Source organism: Catharus ustulatus, chromosome 12 (genome assembly GCF_009819885.2).
Source record: "Catharus ustulatus isolate bCatUst1 chromosome 12, bCatUst1.pri.v2, whole genome shotgun sequence".
Taxonomy (NCBI): Eukaryota; Metazoa; Chordata; class Aves; order Passeriformes; family Turdidae; genus Catharus; species Catharus ustulatus.
Window position 1 is genome coordinate 13,233,871 of NC_046232.1, and position 22,053 is coordinate 13,255,923.

Below are 22,053 nucleotides of genomic sequence, written 5' to 3' on the forward strand. Positions count from 1 at the left end.
CCCCACAGAGCAGGCACTGTGATCCTGGTCTTCCTCCTCACCCCCCTTTCTTCTTTTCCTTTTAATTAAAATGTTTATATGCCACTAGTTTCAAATAACTGATACCCTAGCTTTATAGGCTTCAAATGTTAATCAGTAAGATCAGAGAGAGCAGCATTTAGCAGGATTAAACACACAAGGTTTAAGAATAATCTCTTTCACACACAACCCCCCCACACCCCCCTTTCGAGACAAGGAGAAAAAAAAAGTCTGGCACAGAAGCCAGCTTTCTCTTCATCTGTCTTCCCCAATGAAAAAGGTCTCTTGAATACCAGTTACCCTTCTACTTCAAGTTGTGCTAAGGAAAACAAGCAGATCCTGCAGTAGTCTTGTGTTCTGCAAACACTCCTAAAATCTGTGACTGGTATGGGAAGGATCCCTCCCAAAAGCTAATGCTGAGACCACCCAAACTGCATTGTGCCTCAGCAGCACAGCAGACACAGTTTGAACCGTTCTGATGCCAGCTCCCAAACTGCTGCTCAGAGAGAAAGCAGAACACAGTGTGAGCTACTCTTCACTGTCAAAATCAGCACACTGACAGTTTTACCTGACACTCACCTCAAATGATAAAGCCAATTTTAACAAGTGATTAAAATATTCCCTCCTCTGTCATAATCACCTTTATAATGAAGCAGTTCAGCACTGACTGAAGTAGCACCCCCACTAATGGTCATTTTCTCTTTGTGCTAATGAAGCAAGGAAGAAACTGCACAAGTGGTAATGTGGACTGCTTAAACATACAAAGCTTCATTCCAGGCACAAATAAGACAAAGTTAGGCTCACAAAAATACACTTCACTTTGTAGCATGTACTGGCACAGATACCCAATACCACCTGTACCACCATATGAAAAGGCATGCTGGTACAAGAAGCAATAAATAAATAAGAAATGCATTTCTCTACAGGCTTATCAAAATAAAGGGCAAATAAAAGCCCAAAAGCAAAGTTCTGTTGGATCCTGCTGCAGAAGCTCCCAGAGCACCAGCTGTGACTGAGGACACCGGTTCATATTGGAATTTGCTGCTCAGATGTCCTGCTGGAAGCAGGACACTACTCAGGGTTACAAAGCACTAGACTCACAAATTAATAGCAAGCTACAGAATAGTCCTGGTTTTTTTTTTTTACTCCATTGCTGCCTCCCAAAAGGCTCCAATTTACATTCACTGAGCAGTCATTTGTAGCTGCTTTAAGGCATTATCATGTCCCAGCAACTTGCTATGGAGCCAAGAAGAACTGGCAGATTTGAATAGGGGCCTCAGTCATTACAGCTCAGCCCAGCTTGCTGGTTGCAGTCAGACATGTCATTTCATCTTACAGCTCACCCTTGCTAAAGCACTGCAGCTGGTTCACATTTGCCAGCACAGCTACATGTGTAGTTACACTCTGACCCAGTTTCATCAGAATGCTTTGAGTTAAAAAAAGTGAATATGGTTAAGGACCAGCTATGCAAGCAGATCTGTAAGGGCAGCGACCTCTTTGTTCCTGTAGCAGCAGAACACACAGCTGCTGCATTTTTCAAAACACAGGAGTTCCAACTTCCTCAGCACCAAGAGAATCCATACATTTTAAAGCTTTCCATTCATTCCACTGAGCCTCCAGTTTTCTTCTTGCTTAAACAAACTAAAGTTTTAAATTGCAGTTTGAAGTAGAATTTATATGACTTCATAACAAAAACAAAATACTCACGCTAGTGACCAAAGACTTACATAAGATGTTCTTTTAACTCACTTAAGTCATTTAATATCTACTATGTTCCTGTCTATTCCTGTTGAACAGCTTTTTATTTTTGTTTCATGCACAGACTTAATTTAGGCTAAAATCAAGTACTTAGACTAGACACTCCTAGCAGAAACTTCACAAAAAGATGCAGAGAGTTAGAGATGTCTTTTCTTCACTTCCAAGTTTTAGCAGTTAACAAGTTTAAATCCTTCCATACAAAAATTAAAATATAAATAAAATCTGGACTCTTAAGAAAGCTCCATCTCAGTTTCAAGATGTCAGAAAGACTCTGAAAGAATCACACTAGTGGAAAAGTGACAGACACATTAGAGAAAGTACAAACTCAGAAGTGGCAGACGGACAGAAAAGAGACAGTTCAGGTCTTAGGAAGGGACAGAACATTACCAACTTTCATAACTAATCTGAGACAGAATATCATAAACCCAGGAACACCTGGTATGGACAAAGCCTCCAGTGTTAAAGCCATGTATGCTGCTAAGTACAGCTGACTGCTCTTGTACTCAAGGTTACACGAGGAACAAGAGAACATTTCACTACAACCTCTCCACTCTTGCTAAGCAAGAACAAAGATACAAATTCTATACTGGTATCAAGGAGATCACTGATAATAAGGACTCAGCTTTCCATGCTTGTCTACATACACTATTAACAGATGTTACTTTGAAACTGTAATTACTACTTGTGACCACACTTAACCTTTGCAAAGCACAGATTACCAGAGCCAAAGATTAACTTCTGTAAAAATGGTACCTCAGACTCTCATTCACCTCATGCAAAAGCATCTAATTGCTTGCAGTGACCACTTACAGTCTACAAGTATAAGCAAATTTTTCATATTTAATTTCCAAACTTTCTAGTATAGTCAGCACACCAAATAAAGGGCCAATTCCATGAACTTCATTAGCCTACTGAAGATTAATTCTAAAAAAACCCCAATAATTAACAAACAATGTAGGAGGTACATTTCATTACCTAGTAGGAAGAATCATATTTTATTTTATTTTATTTTGGATTTCAAAGAGGCAGAGTACAGACAAAAGATTTGCTTTGGAATTGCAGAACACAGTGCTACTGGTGTGATGCTGAGCTTTTGCAGGCATGACCACTACTTTATGGAGCATCTGCTAACTGCTAAGACACCTAAAAGATTAAGTGCAGCACTCTGTATAAAGCCTTCAACACTCCTATTTATCATCCATTTCAATGTGAGTCTAAAGCAGATAAATACAAATCAGCATGCCAAGGATTATCACTGATAGTACATTTAAGCGTGTACATTGGGACTTCCCAGTTGTTCTAGACTAACACTGCAGCACCACTGGAATTAGACCCTTGCATATGACAGCATCCAAACTTCCTGAGGATTCAAACTTCAAAACATCATTTTTTCCTCTGACTTAGAAAACTTAAAAGCCCCTTATTCCCCAATAGCACAATACATATTTAGGCAACCCTAGTTCATCCAGCAAACTCCAGTTCAGAGCAACACAGAAATGCTTTCTGAAAGAGTCACCACCAGCATGTTCTAGGTAACTGTCTCTCCAGTGAAGACTATCAGAAAATCTAAGCTGACAAAGTTGCCTTTTTGGAGAGGTCAACCTGAATTCAAGTAAAAACAACAAAACCCAGACAGACAACAAAACTCACTTCTTGGGTTCAAGAGAAAAAAACACCAAATAACCCTTGGAGCTAGACAGACCTGTTTACAGAGCCATGACAGGGACCTTCGATAAAGATAACCAGTTAAACATTAAAAGCACTGAGAACAACACAGTAACTATACTTGTCCAGTACATAGTAAAAACTATTTCTAAGTGAGTTACAAAGAAAAGTGAACAGGAAGAAAGATGTGTTTCAGGAAGGCGGTTTTGATCTGGCATCCCTGGGGGAGGAGGAATGGTGAGAGAAGTTCAACAGGTGTATCTGAGGAACACAGAGAGGACACAGGCCAGCCACCCCAGTGGCCATGCTGTCCTACCCAAAGCACTCTCTGTCCATACACAACCCAGGGAAGAGTGTCCTCCCCCAAATATGAAGTTGTACTTACTCAGGTTAGCCCCCCCAGCTCACCCAAGATTTAAGGCAGAGAGGCTGAGCAGGCCCATTTTTGCAAGATGGATGTCTCTGAGACAAGACTGAGGTAGAAACCTTACATGAAGTTTTTATATCTGTGACAGAACGTGTTAAAAGGGCACCCTTCTACAAAGTGCTTGCTCTGGCATCTCTGCTCAAGAGGAATAAAAATTCAGAAGTTACACCCATTAGAAAAATCAAACCATATCAGTAATTGCTCATCAGCAGTTGGCTATGTCAGCTCACAGTTTCCATCATGTGTGGCTGAGCTGGTGTTGAGCTACATAAGTCACAGATACTGCTTGAGGAGCCCTTTTCTTTCCTCTTTAGTTTGTGCCATCTCATAGCTGTATTCTTGCATTCAGGTACTGCAGGAATCCTTGAATTGCCCCTCACAGCCCCATAAATTTAAAGTTTACTTGACATCTGTCAGATTACAGAAATACCTTCTCTAAAATGCTCTACAAAAGGTAAGAAAGCTATTCTGAAACACACCAGAGAGGGTTGCATTCTGCTTTCTCTGGTATCAGATGTTGAAGCTGGCCATTTCAGAAATCAGAGGTTGTACAAAAACAGAATCAGGAGATTCTAGAATTCTCTCAATTCTTTTAGAATATCAGGCCAAAAGGGATGCAGGAGAGCATTTCCATAAACTATCTCTGGTGCTGTATTTTACAACAGGTTTGACATCACACACTGATGAGAAATAATCTGTAAGAAGGATTCAAACACTTACAAGATTACCCTCATAATTACTGAAAGAATAGGTATAGATTCAGTAATCGCTTCTTTTGAGCTTCAGTGAATAAGTAATCTTCTCTCAATACAGCATAAGTTTCACTTATTTTAAGCATATCAAACCCAGAAGAGATAAAAGCCGCTTTAACACAAGTTCCCAAAATAGACAGCTTCTTGTTAACAAAGCACCTGTTGCTGAGAACTGACAGTAAGCACAAAACACATTATAATTTGTTTTCATAAACAGCACTATGTAGAATTTTAATTAGCTCGTAATGCCACAGTTCTACATGGGCCTAATGCTAAGGGAGCTCCTGCTTTAATATCGGGGTTCCTGTGCGTTAATAAATAAAATAATCATAATTTCTGGCTAGGGCATCTTGAATTCAGCTTAACTTCCAAGAACACTGTGATTATCATACATGATGTGTAGTTTTATTTAGAATTATGCACTCTGTCTAATTTAAGTGTGCAAAATTATACAATATCCTTAACTGTGGTTTGATGGGGAACTCAACCTAAAGCTAAAGCCTGACCAAAGAGGGTATGTGAGGACAAGTTTTCGGCAGAAGAGGTGTAAGTACAATGTTCCCAGTGGCAAAGCTGCATTCCTCATCTCCTGCAATACACTTAAATTTAGACAAGGGACTCAAAGGTATTACTTTGTTTCAACCTCAATGCCGTTCTTGGGGGGTTGCTGCTTTTTTTATCCCTTAATTATTATTTCAATCTCTGGGGAAGCCAGTTTATGGGATCCCAAACAAATTACACCTACTATGTAGATTTCTACATACTGAAACTTACCCCTGCACAGAGCACAGGAAAATACTACACAGGTGTGGCAGCTGCCATTCTGGACAACCGGAATTTAGCCATCACTTCACTACATTGTCAAGTTTCACTGAAGATATGAAGAGACCAACTGGTCACACTCTGAAGTTTTGCATTTTTCCTCAGTTTCCTCTCAGCTGTCACTTTACACTGCCTGAAACAATGGAATGTGTAAACATCCAACTGCAACTTATACACATGCATTCAATATCTATCAACATGCAACTTAATGCAATGGTTTCAGGATACAGGTAATTTGGGGCTTTAGACACTTCTGTCACAGCACTGCTGGGATAGGAACTGACGTACCCTGAAGACTTCATTCTTCAAAAGCTTGGATTGGCTCTTGTATCTGGTTTATGGTGCAGCTCTGCCAGAAGATTCAAAATTAACAGTGCAGGAGGAAGGTGAACTTACAAAGTCAGTAACAACTGAAATTTAAGGCATAGCCTCACTTACAGTTTAAGTCAAGGAAGAAGGCACCCATCATCAGGAGGTCAGAGTGAATTAGTGAGAGTGCCTTGTGTCAGCTTTAACTATTAAGCATCAAGTTAATAGATAAGGGGCTAGGAAATGATCAGAAATTTGCAGTGAGACACTCTCCTTTCTGAAGGTTTCCAAAAGTACACCACTTGCTTAGATGGAGAGGTCACTGCTTAAGAAAAGCTTAAAAAAATACTGGAAGCAACTTGATTGAGGACAACTGGCGTTTCTTCCCCCACTGCCGTCATGGAACAGAAAATAGTTTTTTACACTTCTTCCCTAAGCCCATACAGAACAGACTGCACATATTTCAGTTTCTCAGCTGAAGAGAAAGCCAGAGCTGACAGCTCTCGAGTAAGAGTCTGCATTGCAAACACTGTGCTTTAATCACTAGGGCATCCTTTTAACCTACAAATACTCCAGTTACAACTCTGAACTGCCCTCCTGATAGCCAAGTCTGCTATTCATTCTGTTTCCAGACAAGATTCCACTATGTGAGCACACACTTCTAGTACAATGTCTCCCACACTCACTGTCCAGAACACTTAGATCAGCAAGTTAAGAACACAATCACCTAAAAATAGCATGGCTGGATGCCACTGTCTCCCCACTTATTACTATGCTACCTTTGTACAGAGTTTTTTTTCTACAATTCTGCATAGAAAAATAAAGACATAAATGGCTTTACCAGAGGGACTTATAACCAAAAAGGCCAAGGTGTTAAGTGGTGCCATGGGATTTCCTCTTTTTCCTCAAGCCACATAAACAAAAATGCACATTTTTAGAAGCATTTTGAACAGTAACTCCTTAAGTAGATCCAATTTCTCTTTTTATCCTCTTGCCATAGTGATTGTATTCTGCCAGAGAACAGATTGACACATGGCAAAGTAACAGCACTTTCCAGTGAAAGAAAAGTTCACAATATAAAGGAAAAGTAGACAAACATAGAAAAATGCAGGCCAGGTCGCCAACTATTTTGCTTGGCATATTAAAACCAGGATCACACTTCAGAATGGATAAAAAGGGGAGGAAAATCTGCTCACAGGATATTGAGCTTCAACTGTCAACAACGTGTGGCTTTCTATCATGATGTTCATTCCCTTCCATTCACAAACTATGGCCAACAGGGCTTCTATCAGGAAACAAGAGAAAAAAGAACAAAGCATTTACATTTTTATTATGGTACTGGGTCAGAAACAGGAGGTTGAGCAGCAAGAAAAAGGCCCTTTAGCTTGGCCTAAGGATGCAGTCATGGGCACAGCAGCTTCAGCTGGGCTCATTCCACAAGTGCAGTGTCCTTGCTACAGCTTGGAAAAAAGCCCAGTGTCCTTACCCTGTCTCTCAGAAATCCCTTCTGTCTCACAGCCCTTTTGTGAAGGCAAAAATCCCCACACAATTGTTGAAGAATATTTGTATCCCTTACATTAAAAGAAAAATAAATTTTAACACATAACCCCGTATTTCAAAAACCAACTGTCCCACTGTAAAACTTGATGCTGCTCCAGGAAACCCAGCAACACTGCAATGCACATTTTGCACTGCATATGCCAACCTCTCTAAGTTCACCAGGTTGAGCTTTCAGGCCACACAAAAAAGTTTCAATAAATTCTTCATTTCAGGTCTTGACAGCCTGAGAAATTAAGGTGTCAGAGTTGCAGCAAGGACACAGGTATTATTCAGAGAAGACTGATATTCCAAGCATTCTGACTGTGTAGTGTGGGATCTAAGGTTGAAGACAGAAGGATAAGTAGGTAGCAACTAATCAGGGATTTATTTATATACAGAATGACTAGGTATAAACTTAAGACCATGGGTCACAGTCACATTATGACTTAGCAGAATAACAAACTAATTCCTGCAGAAAGAGAGACCAGAGGAAACAGCCAAAAGTTTCACAGACACCAAGTAAGAAAAAAGCAAATGCAGAAGGGCAACAAAAATCAACCAAGTGATCAGAGTGTGAAATTAGATTTTTTTTGTTGTTATACTGGAAGAAAAACATCAAAGCCAATTACTCCACTGCCATACACAGAAGTTTTAAATCACTTTTAAATGCACTCAAAGCACCAAGTTTGACTGGACCAAGTTTGTTAAGAAGGAAAAGTCATGCCCAACTGCCAGACCATTCTACAACAAATCAAACACTCCTTTATCTCAGCACTAGTCTCAGCCCCTGCATGGTTTGTCACACAGCTATTTGTTTGTTATGTAACTAATAATAACACACTTACCTTGACCTATTGTTGCTAATGCTGCCTTCCTCCTCTCCTAGGATACTTTAAACAAACCCCATGAAAGTATGTTGATACTCAAAACAATTCTAAAGTCTCTTCCCTAAAAGGTATTTCAGGTGAGTCCTTCCATGTTGCCACAATCTTTTTGTCTTTCTTTGCACGTTACTAATGAAATATTTTGGTATTATAAAACACTAAAATACTTTTCTTGTCACCTTTCACTGAGAGAACAACATTTGTTTGATAACTAATTCTAATTGACACCTACAAAAGCACTTAAGGACTTGACACCAATATCCAACAGCATGCCATACTAGCATGATATTTGGACAGCATAAAATTCCAACAGAAGTCTGAGGAAATTCACTCAGAAAACTCTCCTGTATCAGTAACTAAAGCTACCTGACAAGCATCTTACCTGATTCTGAAGGAGCTGGTCAAGGAGAGCAATCTCCAAACCTTTCAGGTTAACACTCACAACCACTTCTTTTGCCCCTACCTTGATAACAATGATGCAGATCCCAATGCAAGGTCATCCTGTTGCACAGAAAACATTCTGGTACATGACAACATTGCATTGCATTAAGGACTTGATTACATTGGATTTTAGAAAAACATGTTAAACTCATACAAAATTCATACAGGGGATAAAGAAACAATTTTATCCTACTTTGCAGTCTTGTATCTCCCCTGCCACCCCCATCCTTGAAACCAGCATGATCAACAACTCACTGACTGTTTTCTTCTGGCAATCTAAATTAGAGATAGTCTGTAGAAAATCCATTACTATGCAATTCTACCTAAGTTACCACCAACTTCGGTACAAAATGCTACATTTTTGCCTGAAGGATCAGTGGATCTTTTGCCACAAACACATTTTAAACCTTAAGTGGAAAATACCTGCCTTCCTCATGCCATATTCTACTTTCATCAGCACAATTATATTCCACAGCACACACATGAAAATGATCCAGGCCTCCTGCTTTGTTCAAACTAATGGTGAAGTCTTCAGGCCTTGCTAAAAAAACCCACGCAATGCAAAATGTTTCAACAAGTCCAAAACACCTCACTTCCAGTTCAGAAATACCTCTCTTCAGCTCCCATTCTGATTTGATTATTAAGTTTATTTTGTCTCCCTAATCCTTCACATAGGTAAAGATGCATTAGCATCATGAATTACAGGACACACTGATGCAGTGCTGTCTTAAACCCTGGGCTAGTTAAACTGCTGGGGTGGCTGCCAGGGCCTGCCAAGCCAGCCCCACTGTTTATAGTTTAGTTCTCCAGATACAGGATTATTACGTTTCAGACTGACAAATACCATATCCTGAAGGTTACAGTCCTGTGACACAAATACATCCTGGCAGGGCAGAACAGCCGAGCAGGGGTGGTCTTCAGCACAGACACAGGCTGAGCTCCTGCAAGACTGCTGAGGCATTAAGTTAAAGGAAGAACTGTGGGTTTCATAAAACTGCTGCTTTAAAAGGAGCTATTTTTAGGAAATACTCAAACAAGTGTGTTCATTTGTATAAGTAATACTCAAAATACTGTCTTAAGTTGATCTAAATGGAGCAGAAGATGGATCAGGTTAGGATTTAACTCAGTTTATCTCTTAATGCATAATAGCCAAAAAAGTTATTTCTCAAATGAAAAAAAAACCTGTTTCTTTCAACAACTGGAGAATGAGCAAAAAACCCCAACATGTTTGAGGAGAAAGAGTTTTTGCACTGACAAAGCTTTGTTTTAGCTAATCTCTGTTTAGCTCAAAAGCCCTGTAAACACACTTAGAAGAAGGATCTGTTAAAAATATATCACCCCACCCCTTCAATTAAGGGCTGAGAAGCTTATGACACATCTGAGAAATCCAACAAGAACAGGGAAGAAAGACTTAATGTTCCTGATACTAAAGGTAAAAAAAAAAAAAAACGAAGCAGGTTTAAAAATCCCAAACATGTTTCATTCCTGTTAAATGGATCTTAAGAACATATCCCAACTATTTTTATTCCTTTGTAGGTCATATGTAATTAACTGCTTATTTTCACAAAACCTTATTACAGTGTAAACATCACTGGGCAGATGATCTGCCCCACCCAGAGTGAGCTCCACACCACAGGACACACAACTATCTCCTGAGGAGCCCTTGTATCTGCAGGAGAGGGCTGGTCCTCGGCACCAATCTGCCCTGCAACAGCACCCCTGTGCTGAACACACCTCCTCAGCTCACCCCTTTCCTAGAAACTGCAACAAAACCAGTTAGAATGCAAACCTCACAGCTAAACCCAGGGCCAGGTGTCCCTTTTTGGGCATCCCTGACATGATCTAGGATGACATTATTCTTCTCCTCCCTCCCTCCCGCCTTGGGCACAGGGCAATTAGCAGAAATGATCCCTAAACCACTTGGGAAACAGGGGGAGGAAGAGAAGGGGAAAAGAGCCAGTTGGGTTGGCTCCAGCCACTAGTTCAGAACAATTTGAGCCAGCCTAGTTGACTCTGCCTGCAGTACTCACAGAACCCACGCTGCTGGGAGCGTGCAGGAGGCCCTGAGTGTGGCACAGGGGGCTCAACAAGCAAGGGGGGAATGCAGAGCTCACATTCCTGGTTTCAGGGTGAACACCAGCCCCTCCTTAGGCTTGGGGGTATTTTAGAGATCAGCCCACAGTAGCCTACTCCAAGCAGCACTGAACAGAACCAGAGTGCAGGGTCACCACCCCAGCTCATGCTGGGCCACCCACCTCACACTGGGCAGTGCCACCAGCAGCCAGTGGACTGTAAGGCACAGATGTCCTTTGTCTCCAAGAGGGGAGATAAAATTTGGTCCTGCATTTTGTACACAGGGTTACAGTGGATTTTAAGAATCTCTTATTCACATCAGAGATGTACATTCCATCCTGGCACAAGAAGCAGACAACATAAATCCTACAGCACACAACACATTCACAGTGTTTAAGATCTGCAGATGGAGCATGTGCAGGAGAAGGTTTCATGAACAAGAAATGCTGGAACAACCAATCGTCGTGCAGGGACAACACAGGTCCTGCCAGCAACGGCTTTGAATGCAGGCAAGAAACATTTGCTGTAGCCTGAATACAGAAGTTGTACAGCTGTGCCAGCAAAGTGGTATGTTTATCCTTTAGGGCAGATTTGCTTTCTACAAACAGCCTGCATTAGAACTGTATACATGTGGTGAGAGAGTTGAGCATTTCACTCCTGTGTTGAATAAATCAGCAAAACTGGTCCCAGATAATACATCTTTCCTACCTAAGTTGGGGGCCAAAGGGGACCCAAAAAGCATGGCTGCTCAGTAATAAAGAAATAGAAACAAGTTGCTTCATGTATTCAGCTTTTATCTTGTTCTAAGAGAAACCAGTTTATGGCTGAATGTAATGTTTAATAGCACACAAATACTTTAGTTGGCTTCCTTCAGTTTCAGCAATTCTAATACACATAATTATAAGTCTGGAGAAATTACACCTAACTTTAGTATTCCTCTTGCCCTCACCCCATACAGCTGATCTAGCCACTTAGTCTTAGGTCTAACATCACATGGAAGTTAAGCAATTAATATCCAGTTCTTTAAACACTTACATATCCTGGTCTTAAACCCAGTACAGCAAACCTAACCCAGCTCCCAGCTAAAAGACCATATATAGTCACTGCCCATTCTAAAATAGTATCTTCAGGGTTTAAATACAATGCAGGACATTTAAAAATGGTATTAACAGATAAAGACAGCAAGACCAAATTAGTAATTCAGATCTATAAGCCACTGGCCCATGGCAAGACACCAGTGTATCAAGACACTGATATTTATATATATATATACACATAAAAGCAATCTATACACAGCATTTTGGGAGAAAACAGAATGGCTCAATGTAAAACTGAAAGAATGAGTTATACTTTCAAAATAACACTTGTTTACATTCAGTAAAGGTCTAAGCAATTGCTTTCCATGGTCATTTGAAAGACTGTTGCTCAATTTTCTACCTCCATTCCTCTATCACCATGACTAATCATACAAAATCCACCAAACTTCTTAGACTCAACAAGTACTAGGGACATGAGTATTTCTTTCCAATTCCCAGGAGCAGCTGTGTATCAACCCAATAGATTTTATAAAAACAGGAAATATTTAGGGAAGTAAGAAAATAGATTTCCCAATCCAAAAGCCTTGTTCTGTATGTGGCCTCATTTAATGCAAAAAGGGTGACAATTAAAAGAAAGTCTTCATTCTCATTAGAACCCCCCTGTTTCCTGCCTCACCACTTCCTGCTCTCCTCCCTCTCACCCTATCCCATGCCACCCATGGCAATTCATACTTTTCCTGTTCCTGAAGCCCTTTCAGATGTACAAAGTGTCACTAAAAATACCATATATGATATAACTGGTACAGAAACTGAAAATAGTCTTCCCTCAAATAAAATACCTGCTACCATTAGGCAATACAGGTTTCCAAAGAGATTCAGAGAATTTCAAAGGAAAAAAAAAGATCCTCCCCCCGCTTTTCTCCCCCTTGGCTGGAATGGTAATAGCTGCAACACAGAGCAGTAACACTTAATTTTTCCTGCCTGTGTTTGTAATCAGAGCTCTTACAGACACCCTACAAAACTGATTAAAATTGAGAAAAAAATTGCCATGTTTTACATAGTTTTTACATATCTTTGTTCTAAATGCTAAAGACCTGCGAGACATTCTTCTCATCAAGAACAAACACACAGACAACAGCACAGCAGCCTTCAGTGATACAACAAAGGACAATTTAAGACAAACGACTTGGAGCAAATGCTATCACTGAATAATCCCACAGCAGCTGTCATAATTAGTTACCTCCAATCTCATCAGAATCAGGGAAGTTAGAGTTAAAATCGAGCTCTCTTCCTGTAACATTGTGTAACTCCAAAACAGCAGCATTATCCTCGCTATTTTAGAATTAACATTTCTCCATAAGGTAATGTGGAACCGCTCGATTCTTCCACGTCAGAACACCCGGTGCAAGCCGAGATATGACAAAAGAAACTCGGTCAAGTTTGAGCCTCTCAGCACCTTATTTCCTGTCTAAAGAGCCCTTTTGTTCTGCTTCCCTGCATAAATGTTAATATCCTGCCATCATTAGAGAGCGAAACGACGAAGGAAAGCCCCACGCACATGAACTCCACTGCCCCGGAGGGCGGAACGACGCCACACGACGCGATTAGAAGGGCAAAATTCCTACCAACACGATCTCCACAATTTTCTGTTCGCTTCACCCCAGATTAACTTCACTTGGAGCTGCACTTCGGCGCAACCTACCCTGGGCACGGGGCCCGCCCTCCCGCTCCTATTGGCCGAGGCGGCCAAGGCCCGCCCCACCGGCCGGGCCGCGCTCGCTGATTGGCGGAGCGGCCTGTCCGTCACGTAAAGAACTTTTCCTTGCTAGCAGGTTAGGCTGGGCGGGCTCGGGCACCCCGGGCGCGCGCTCTTAAAGGGACCGTGCCCCGCTCCCGATGTGACAAGCCCGAGCCGCGGGCGGGCGCAGCCCGGGACTGATGCTCGGAGAACGGACCCCGGTCCCCGCGGGGCGCCCACCCCTCCCGGCACGTCCCTCTCGGATGGGGGGTCGGGGGTGGAAGAGAGGATAACACCCGAGCGGGCTGGGAACGCTTCTCCCGCGGCAATTACACAACTGCCGCTTGCTCCACTTATGGGATAAAATTAGCTGTGGGTTTGGAGCCCATCCGCGCTTTAAGGGTGACTGGAGTTACCCTGGGAGGCCGAGCACACTATATAAATTAGTAACCCCGGCTAAAAATACATCGGGTCGCCGGTTCCAAAGACTTCCACCCATTTAAAGCATGAGTCAGCAGGAGCTCCGCAGGAAGTGACTGTCTCCATCCCACAAGGTACCACGGCTTCTGCCAGAAACTTTTTGTGCTTATTCAGGCTTTACTTGACTGAACAAATTTGCAAGATCCCGGTCACGTTATGACAACAGCGTTTCTCACGGCACAGCCTCCTCTCAGCACTACAAAAAGCCTGTCTTTTGGATCAAAACTCGTTCTTTTCCCTTTGTGCAAACACAGATGTGGTTCCCTACACATCTATCCAGGGAATAGATAAGTAAAAACAAAACAAGGCTTAACAAATATTTCACAAGTGCAGATAGGACACCTGGTTCAAGACGAACCTTGCCTCATTCCTAACAAGCAACACAGGGAAGAGCCAGAACACACTCAGTGTTCCCTCCTGCACCCACAAGTATCATCACAGTTACACAAGACTTAACCTGGGTGGCAAGGTCACCTTACGTAAAATATTTTCACGTGCTTAGTGTAAAACGACTAAAAATATCAAGCTAGAGGAAGATAAAGCACTTGTCAGCACAAGCACACTTGGGTTGTTTTTGTCGGGTGCGAAGGCAGAGAGGAAAAGCTTGTTTCTGGTTCTTGTCACCTTTCCTCTGCCAGGGCTGGAGCTGCCTGCCTTCCCTTACTTCACCCCCTACCAACACCACAAAACAGGGAAGCTTTAACTTCCCTAATGCAGATTAATAAAGTCCAAGGCAGTCCAGCACACTGCTTTACTGCAAATACTATGCAACATCAGGAATACATTTACAGCTAAGTGCTCCCTTGAGCTGTGATACACCAAAAAGAGCATAAAAAACACCTTCAGGAAGGACATTTACTACTGCTAGAATGTTGAAATAGCACATTTTGTGTTACCTATTTCAAAGCAACCTATCATGCCACAAATCCAAGCACAACTGAAAAGCAGCAATTGGTTTTAAGTTGATATGTATGAAACACTACAAGAACAGAATTAACAATATTCACATAACTTCCCCTACGACACCTAAAACACAAACTGAAAGAACCAGACCTTAATCCCTGCATCTGAATTCAGTGCCCTGCGAGAGCCAGCGCTGCTGGAAGCTGCTCTGGGATCCCCTGAGGATAACTCATACTTGCATGACACTTTTTTTGACCAACCCTTATCTAAGCAATCAAAACCAAGAACATAGTTCATGCAAACAAAACAGAAGAGTAAAGCGTCCCTCAAGTATCTCAGTAACCAATCTTGGAAAGCTTCAATTTGGAGCACATTAACTTTAAGCCCATAAAAACAACAACACAAGTCACAAATCATATCAACCAAACTGCCAACTGCTAGAAGACATGACAACCCCACAGTCAACATTGTTGTTGAAGTACTTTAAAAAGAAGGGGGGGAACCCAAACCAAATACACTACTCCAAAAGTCTCCAGCTCTATTTGCTACCACAGCAGTCTCACCACCTTGTAATGGCAATGAAAAATAATTTTTATCACCAAACATCCCAGACTTCAGTTCGTGCTTCTGTCACACAGGCAACTAGCAACTCTTATCACTACAGGGGAGATGTTCCATCCCTTTTCCTCCCCACCTCTTCCCCCCACATGCCCTGCAGTCTGGCCAACTCCTGAAACCAGCTCTGGTGCTAATCAGCCCCTTCCACCTGCCTTGAGTCTCCGAGCTGGCAGAAGCTTGGCCAGCCTCTGGTGAGCAGGAGTATGGCTGACCCAGAGCAGAAGGGATGGCAAAGCAAACTCTCCTCTGCCCAGCACTGGCCTCCCAGCTTTGCTTACCCCATCCCATTTAAAACCAAAACACACACACCCACACCATTAGTGTCCTAATAAGAAAGCCCCAAGAGCAATTTACTATCCTCATAAAAGTGAAGATTCCCACACGACTTGTGAAGTGGGGTATCCAAACCAGATTCATGGTTGACCCCAGGTCACTGGACTACAAATCAGAGGTAAACACATCTGTACCTAAATCTTGGGAATCCATGCATTAAAAAACTGCTATTCAAGTCATCATCCCATGCTGAAAGATATGTAGTGAAACTAGATTTAAAAGCCTAATTTTCAGCCTAAGTTTCTGCAAAAAGCCATCTATTTTTCCTCTAAACACACATACATTCTGGAAAAATGACACAGGCACATTAACTCGGGCTCAAGTTAAGCCTTTGCTGCTTTTACAATATCTGTAGCAATGCAGAAAATAAACAAAAATAGCAGATTGCAGCTGCAAGAACACTAAGCAGGGAAGCTTTCACAGCAGTGTTAAAAAAAAAAAAATCAGTTTGCTGCCACCCAACTTTGCACTTGGACACTAAGAGAGCACCTGACTCTCATTTGACTGTGGTAATCATGGAACAGCTAAAAGGCCATTTGTTCTGTAATCTTACACATGCAGAAGACAGCAAGTTTGGGAGACTTGACAGCTCAAGAGATCAGGAACAGAGCTTTCCATCTGTAAGTCACCAGTTCAAACAGAGACAAGAATAGTAGTGATCAAAAGCTACACGTGATGGCTGCTCAGGGATTAGCTGAAGACATGGTTACTCAGTGTCCAGGTCCCAGCAGATCAGTGAGATCACAAGAGCTTTCTTCACTACTCTGCACCTGGTTTTTCAAGTTTTCAGTCCTGAATCCATTACACCTCCTGGATTCTGTACATGTTAATAAGTAGCAAAGAAACTGATCTGCTGCATGTACACACTCAATTGGCATTGCAGAAAAGGACTTTACCCTGTGGTTGTCAATGATGTCTGCACTACAGCACGTGCTGAATTTTTTATTTATTATTATTACAGTTCACACTTTTAGCTTTTCTTATTACTAGAGACAGCTTTCAAAGTAATATTTAGCTTCCCATGCCTTTCACACCCTCAGATGTTGCAATGCTGTTTGTAAACAACAGTTCTCAAACTTGGTGTGTATTTCTGAAGATATATCCATTTTTAAATTACATTAGCATAGTAATTTCAGAACTTTGGCATTTGAGAAATTACTCTGAGACAAGATTATTATTTTTTTTTATCAAACCTAAAAAACTCCATTATTTCATGAGGGCCATGTCTACATAACGGAAAAAAAATCCCTATGCAAGAAACAAATATTCCTTTTCATATTATGCATTCTTCAATGTATCAGTGTGCAGTCTCTGCAAAGTCTGCTAGCAGTAGCTCCTTTCCAGCCTGACTTTAGTTTTGAAAATCTGCAAAAGTACCTGGAACTTCCAGGCTGGATAAGCAAGATGAAAACAAGTTCAGAGTGTATGTTGACTGAAGGTCCCCAGAGCTTGGGTTCATTGTCCTGCTTCAAACACCACTACCAAAAACAATCTCCTGCAGAAGCCCAACAATACACAGCTCATAGCTCTTAGTAGCACATTACATCCCGAGAATGAAACTGCTGATGAAAAGCCAAGATCCTAGAAACCTCCAGCAGGAAACTTATCCTTAGCTGTAACTAAGGAGGCCCTCACATACAAAGAATTCAATTTGCTATTCCAGGAGTTTGAAGAGAACATACCAGACTGATGAGATTTCAGTAATCTCGAACTTCTGAGATTCCTCTTGCTGCTTTCAATCCCAGATGAACTACTGCACTGCAATAATCAGATCTGGAAACAACAAAGAGGTGCACGTGGTAAATACAGAGAGCTCTGCTGAGCTGTCTGGACAGCAGTACAGACACACCACACAAACACATTCCCCTGGATGTTTCAGCAGCAACCTCAAACCACCCAAAGCTTGGCTGACTTGAGATATTATTAAAGTTGCAGCATGTTACATCCTAACTCTTTCTATATAGGGAATAAGCCCTTAACAGAATCATTTGTCCCTGCCCTGTGTCCCCCTGGCCTAAAGCTAGATATTCCTAACAGGTCTCAATCTCTCAGCAGCTGCCATATTGCTTTGGGGTGGCTGTTGGGGGTTTTTTGGGGGTGTGTGATTTGGTTGGGTGGTTTTGTTCTTTCTTTTTAATTAGAACATGGAATTGTATCTTGTACAGCTCACAACCAAGGTCTCTGGTAACACAGGGCTACATCACTTGCTTCAGCCAAAGTCCTTGAAAAAGGATCTAGATATTTTAAAAGACACTTCCTTGATATCAGGTATCTCTTGGGTGGAGCAAAAATAAGCATACTACAGTTTCCACTTAATTCAGCACAGTCCAAGTGTATTTATGTGTCATCTATAACAATCTTTGTAGGTCAAATGACGTATCTTGAATGCAAGTCACAGCCCATTCAGTATTAAAAAATAAAAAAAGCTGCATAGCAATTAACTGTGAAGAAAATGGAGGCAGAAGTTTGCACACTTCCAATTTTCTCAGAAATCAGACTGATTAATATAGCTGTTACAAAACTACACACTTTCACAGAAACAGGGATTACCTTTATCTGTAACCATAGCAACTTTTCAGTAGTTTGTGTTAATGCTACTCTCTCTGATAACTTGCCACTATCTCTTTCAAGCTATTTGTGTAAGGTTTTGAATGTGCCATCTCAGACCATGAAGCAACAAGAAGTTGAAATGTAAACATACATTCTTCAATCACACTCCTATAAGTATACTATGTCACATACAGTGTTGTTAATTTTTGCCATAAATTCATGATTAGTCAAGAAGCTAAATAATAACTGATTAAAATAAATTTAACATGATTCACAGGTTTTTGAGACAAATATTTTAACTGGTATTCTATGAAATATATACACAAGACAGTTTTTTCAGTCGTGAAGATTATCTTCTTTATCTGCAAAGTAACAAACCCATGGAATTATGTCACTGACATGTCAGAGACTTTGCTATTCAGTGCCATCAGGAACAAAAATCCTCCCATTATACATTTATTTTGGCCTGAACAAATACAAGACAGATCAGAGAAGAGCCAGACCCCTTGTTCTAAGTTAAGTGATAGTAAAGAACAGGTGTAGATACCTCAGCACTAAAAAACAAATCAGATAAAATTCAAAGAGGACAGCTGTAATAGTTAGAGGGCAGACAAGAAAGAGACAAAAGAAGGAATTGACATATTTACTTCCTCAATTGTTGACTTACCATCATCTACAGCTCAGAAGAGGATTAGCACTCTGTGCAAAAAATTATTTAAGATGACACAGGACAAACAAAAACATTTACTGTAAGTAGGAGGAAGAAGAGAGTAATTACTTCTTTTTTTTTTTTCCTCTGAAGTTTGCAGGGCAGCTTACCAAACTGTGCCATTCTCTTTTCAGTGTAGAGTTTGGCAGAGTTAAGATGCGAGCACAGAACCTTAGAAGAGTGAAAGAAACTCGGCACGCTCTTTGCTCCCTGTAAGTCTTATGCAATGACACCTATTATAGGACAAGCCTGGACAAACACTCGGGAATGGACTTCAGAACACAACGGTGCACTTGAAGTCAATCCATGCAGGGGGTGAAGTAACCACCACGGTTTTGCTGCATGCCTCCACATTACACCAGCACAGACGGTGGAAGCTTCTGTGTTTCGTTGTTGTTGCTGCTGTTATTAGCAGTAAGGTAACTGCCCTTTTTATTTTCTAAGGTTACCCAATCCTAACATCCTGTGGAAACACGAGTGGATGTTCACACCCCTTATCTATCACTCCAGGCTTTTGGCAAAGCCTAGGAGGCAAGTTGGGTTAAATCTCACAAGGCTCCTGGGCGAACACCAAAACAACAATAACTTCCCATAAAGCAAAACGCCGAAGTACGACAGACCGTGCAAGCGTTAACCCACGGTTTGACCAGAAGAGCGGTACAACACAAAGTGCATGCTGATTCCCCAGCAGCCCTGTCCCCACAGCAGCCAAACGCGCTGGGCTCAGCCGGGGGGCAGCGGGGCTCGGCCGGGGAGGGAGTGCTCGGGCCGGCAGGGCAGAGAGCTCTCGGGCCAGCAGGGCAAGCGCTGGGCTCAGCCGGGGGGCAGCGCTCGGGCCGGCAGGCAGCGGGCCGGGGAGGGCAGGGAGCGCTCGGGCCGGCAGGGCAGCGCTGGGCTCAGCCGGGGGGCAGCGCTCGGGCCGGCAGGGCAGAGCTGGGCTCAGCCGAGGGGCAGCGGGCCGGGGAGCGCAGGGCAGCGCCGCCGGCCCCAGCCCGCTCCGAAACGCCGCGGGGCCGGGCCCAGCGCTGGCGGCGGGCCGGCTCTGCCTCTCCCTTCCACCCAAGGACACGAGTACAAACACCTCTGCCCCGGGATGGCTCCTGCGCACGCAGCCGCCCGCCGGGGGTGGGCAGAGGAGGACGGAACCACCAAAAAAGGCAGCGAAAGAGCCGCGGGCCCCGCGCCCGCCGTCGCCCAGCAGCCCCTCGCCCGCTGCGTGCGGGGGTCGGGGGTACGAAGGGGGGGACCCTCCCCACAGCCCCTCCGCCGCTCCCCGGGGCCGGTGGGCGGGCAGCCGCCGTCCCCCCGCCCCGTGGCGGTGCGGGGCCACCGCCGCAGCCCCGGCCCGGCCGCCCCGGCCCCGCCGCGCTCCCTCACCTGCGCCGGGCCCGCCGCGCCCGCCGGCCCCGCTCGCTCCTCACCAAACTTTTTTTTCCCCTTTCTCCGTGTTTCGTTGCCCTCGGAGTGACGCGGGCGGGCGCTGATTGGCGGAGCGCAGGAAGGGAGGCCGCGGGGAGCGGGGGGCGGCGCCACGGCCCGCGAGCGATTATTGCACGGCGACGGCGGCGACGTGAACCAGCGAATGCTATTTAAAGGGACAGCGCCCGCCCCCCGCCCGCAGGGGTGACCTGAGGCGAGCGCGGCGGCGGGAGGGCGAGCGGGCTGGGGCGGCGGAGTCCGCCCTCCTGCCCCACAAATAAATTCATTTTGCTGCGAAATAGCCGTGGATGCGCCTGCTGCCCCCTCTGCCCTTCAGGTCCGTGAAGGGGAAGGTCTTCCATAGCGGGACTGCCTGCGGGGCTCTGTCCCTCACAGCGCCCTCGCCTCTGTGCCCTGTGGGAAGGCAGTGGTGGGCTTGAAGTCTCTTAGTCACCTGCTTGTTTGTGTTTCCTTCCCTTGTAGGGCTCTGAGACAATCCACTGCAGCTTCTTTACATGCACACCATTTCCACCTCACGCCCGATATATATGGATTTATGTGCTTTTTTTAATACACTGTTCCCACTTACCACAGCCGGCTGTAGCCCATGCCATGCAGGGAGGTTTTAAAGGTGAGATCTAAGGATGATGAGTGAGTTGGTGGCTCGAAGCAGATAGGGAGTAGAAGATTCCAGGGACATGAAATAAACCAAATAAAAGGAGAATTTTATCTGTGGATAAGGGGAGAGGAGCGGGCCAGGCTGGAGTAGCTGCCAGGAGGCGAGCGGGGTTTGCACAGAATTTTGGAGGAGGGAAGGAGAAGCGTGTGGTTGTGCAGCCAGAGAAGCTGAGGCTGGATAAAACATGTTCTCATTTCATACAACCACAGAATATACTGAGCTGGAATGGACCCATCAGGATCATTGATTTCCTAGGGGTATTGTGAAGAGATTGAAAATTTGGGGTCTTTTTTTTGATCAGAGGAAAGCATTGCAAGGGGACACATAAAGATTTCAGAAAAGATATAATCCAAGCAGAGACTTCTTGCTAGAAGCTTGCTATCACCCACACTGAGAGCTGAAAGAGCTCCATAAACCTGGAAAAAGCACTAAAGGGAAGAAAACACCTTGTTTGTTTTGCATATCTGAGCTTGGATCAACACTAGAAAATGCTGGTGCAACCAGCATGGAAGTGCTAGCATAGCTGTACAGCTATTTTGGTAGAGATTATTCAGTCTTGCCTGTCTTTGCTGATGCAATAGGTTTTCCAAATGCCAGGTTGCATGAGCAGAAGATGACCTGCATTGCATGTGGGTATCACAGCATTCACCACGACATTATTTGGAGCGCTTTCATGGTCTTGGCAGTAATCATAAGGAGCTGCAGGGAGTGATGATCACATTCCTCCCAGGCTCTCCATGATCATCTCTTTTTAATATGTTTTTTTTTCAAACCTTGATTTCCCTCTGGTTGTTCTCCAACTGCTTTCTTTGTGTCAAGTTTCATCTCATTATTGGAAATATAAATGCAGAATAGTAGGGCACAACATCCTCAGTGTTTAGGAAAAGGCCAGCTGATTG

At 43.3% G+C, this 22,053-nt stretch overlaps 1 protein-coding gene across 6 annotated transcripts in view; it reads right to left on the bottom strand.

The window, feature by feature from the left end:
• ZFAND6 (zinc finger AN1-type containing 6) overlaps positions 1–20,573 on the bottom strand; it is a 36,606-nt gene extending 16,033 nt beyond the window's left edge. The window contains exons 1-2 of one of the 6 annotated variants that reach the window (XM_033070705.2): positions 20,434–20,573; positions 17,480–17,570 (exon numbers count right to left, since the gene is read on the bottom strand). Coding sequence is in view for 2 of the 6 variants with exons in the window: in XM_033070704.1 (XP_032926595.1) it covers positions 13,284–13,285 (2 nt within the window). In the remaining 4 variants the exon portion in view is untranslated. Of the gene's footprint in view, positions 1–1,478; positions 1,482–4,547; positions 4,553–12,965; positions 13,045–13,283; positions 13,439–17,479; positions 17,571–20,433 lie in introns of those variants that run through there. The other 5 variants (XM_033070706.1, XM_033070708.1, XM_033070704.1 and 2 more) reach the window with 5 other exon arrangements.
• Between the last annotated feature and the right edge of the window lie 1,480 nt (positions 20,574–22,053).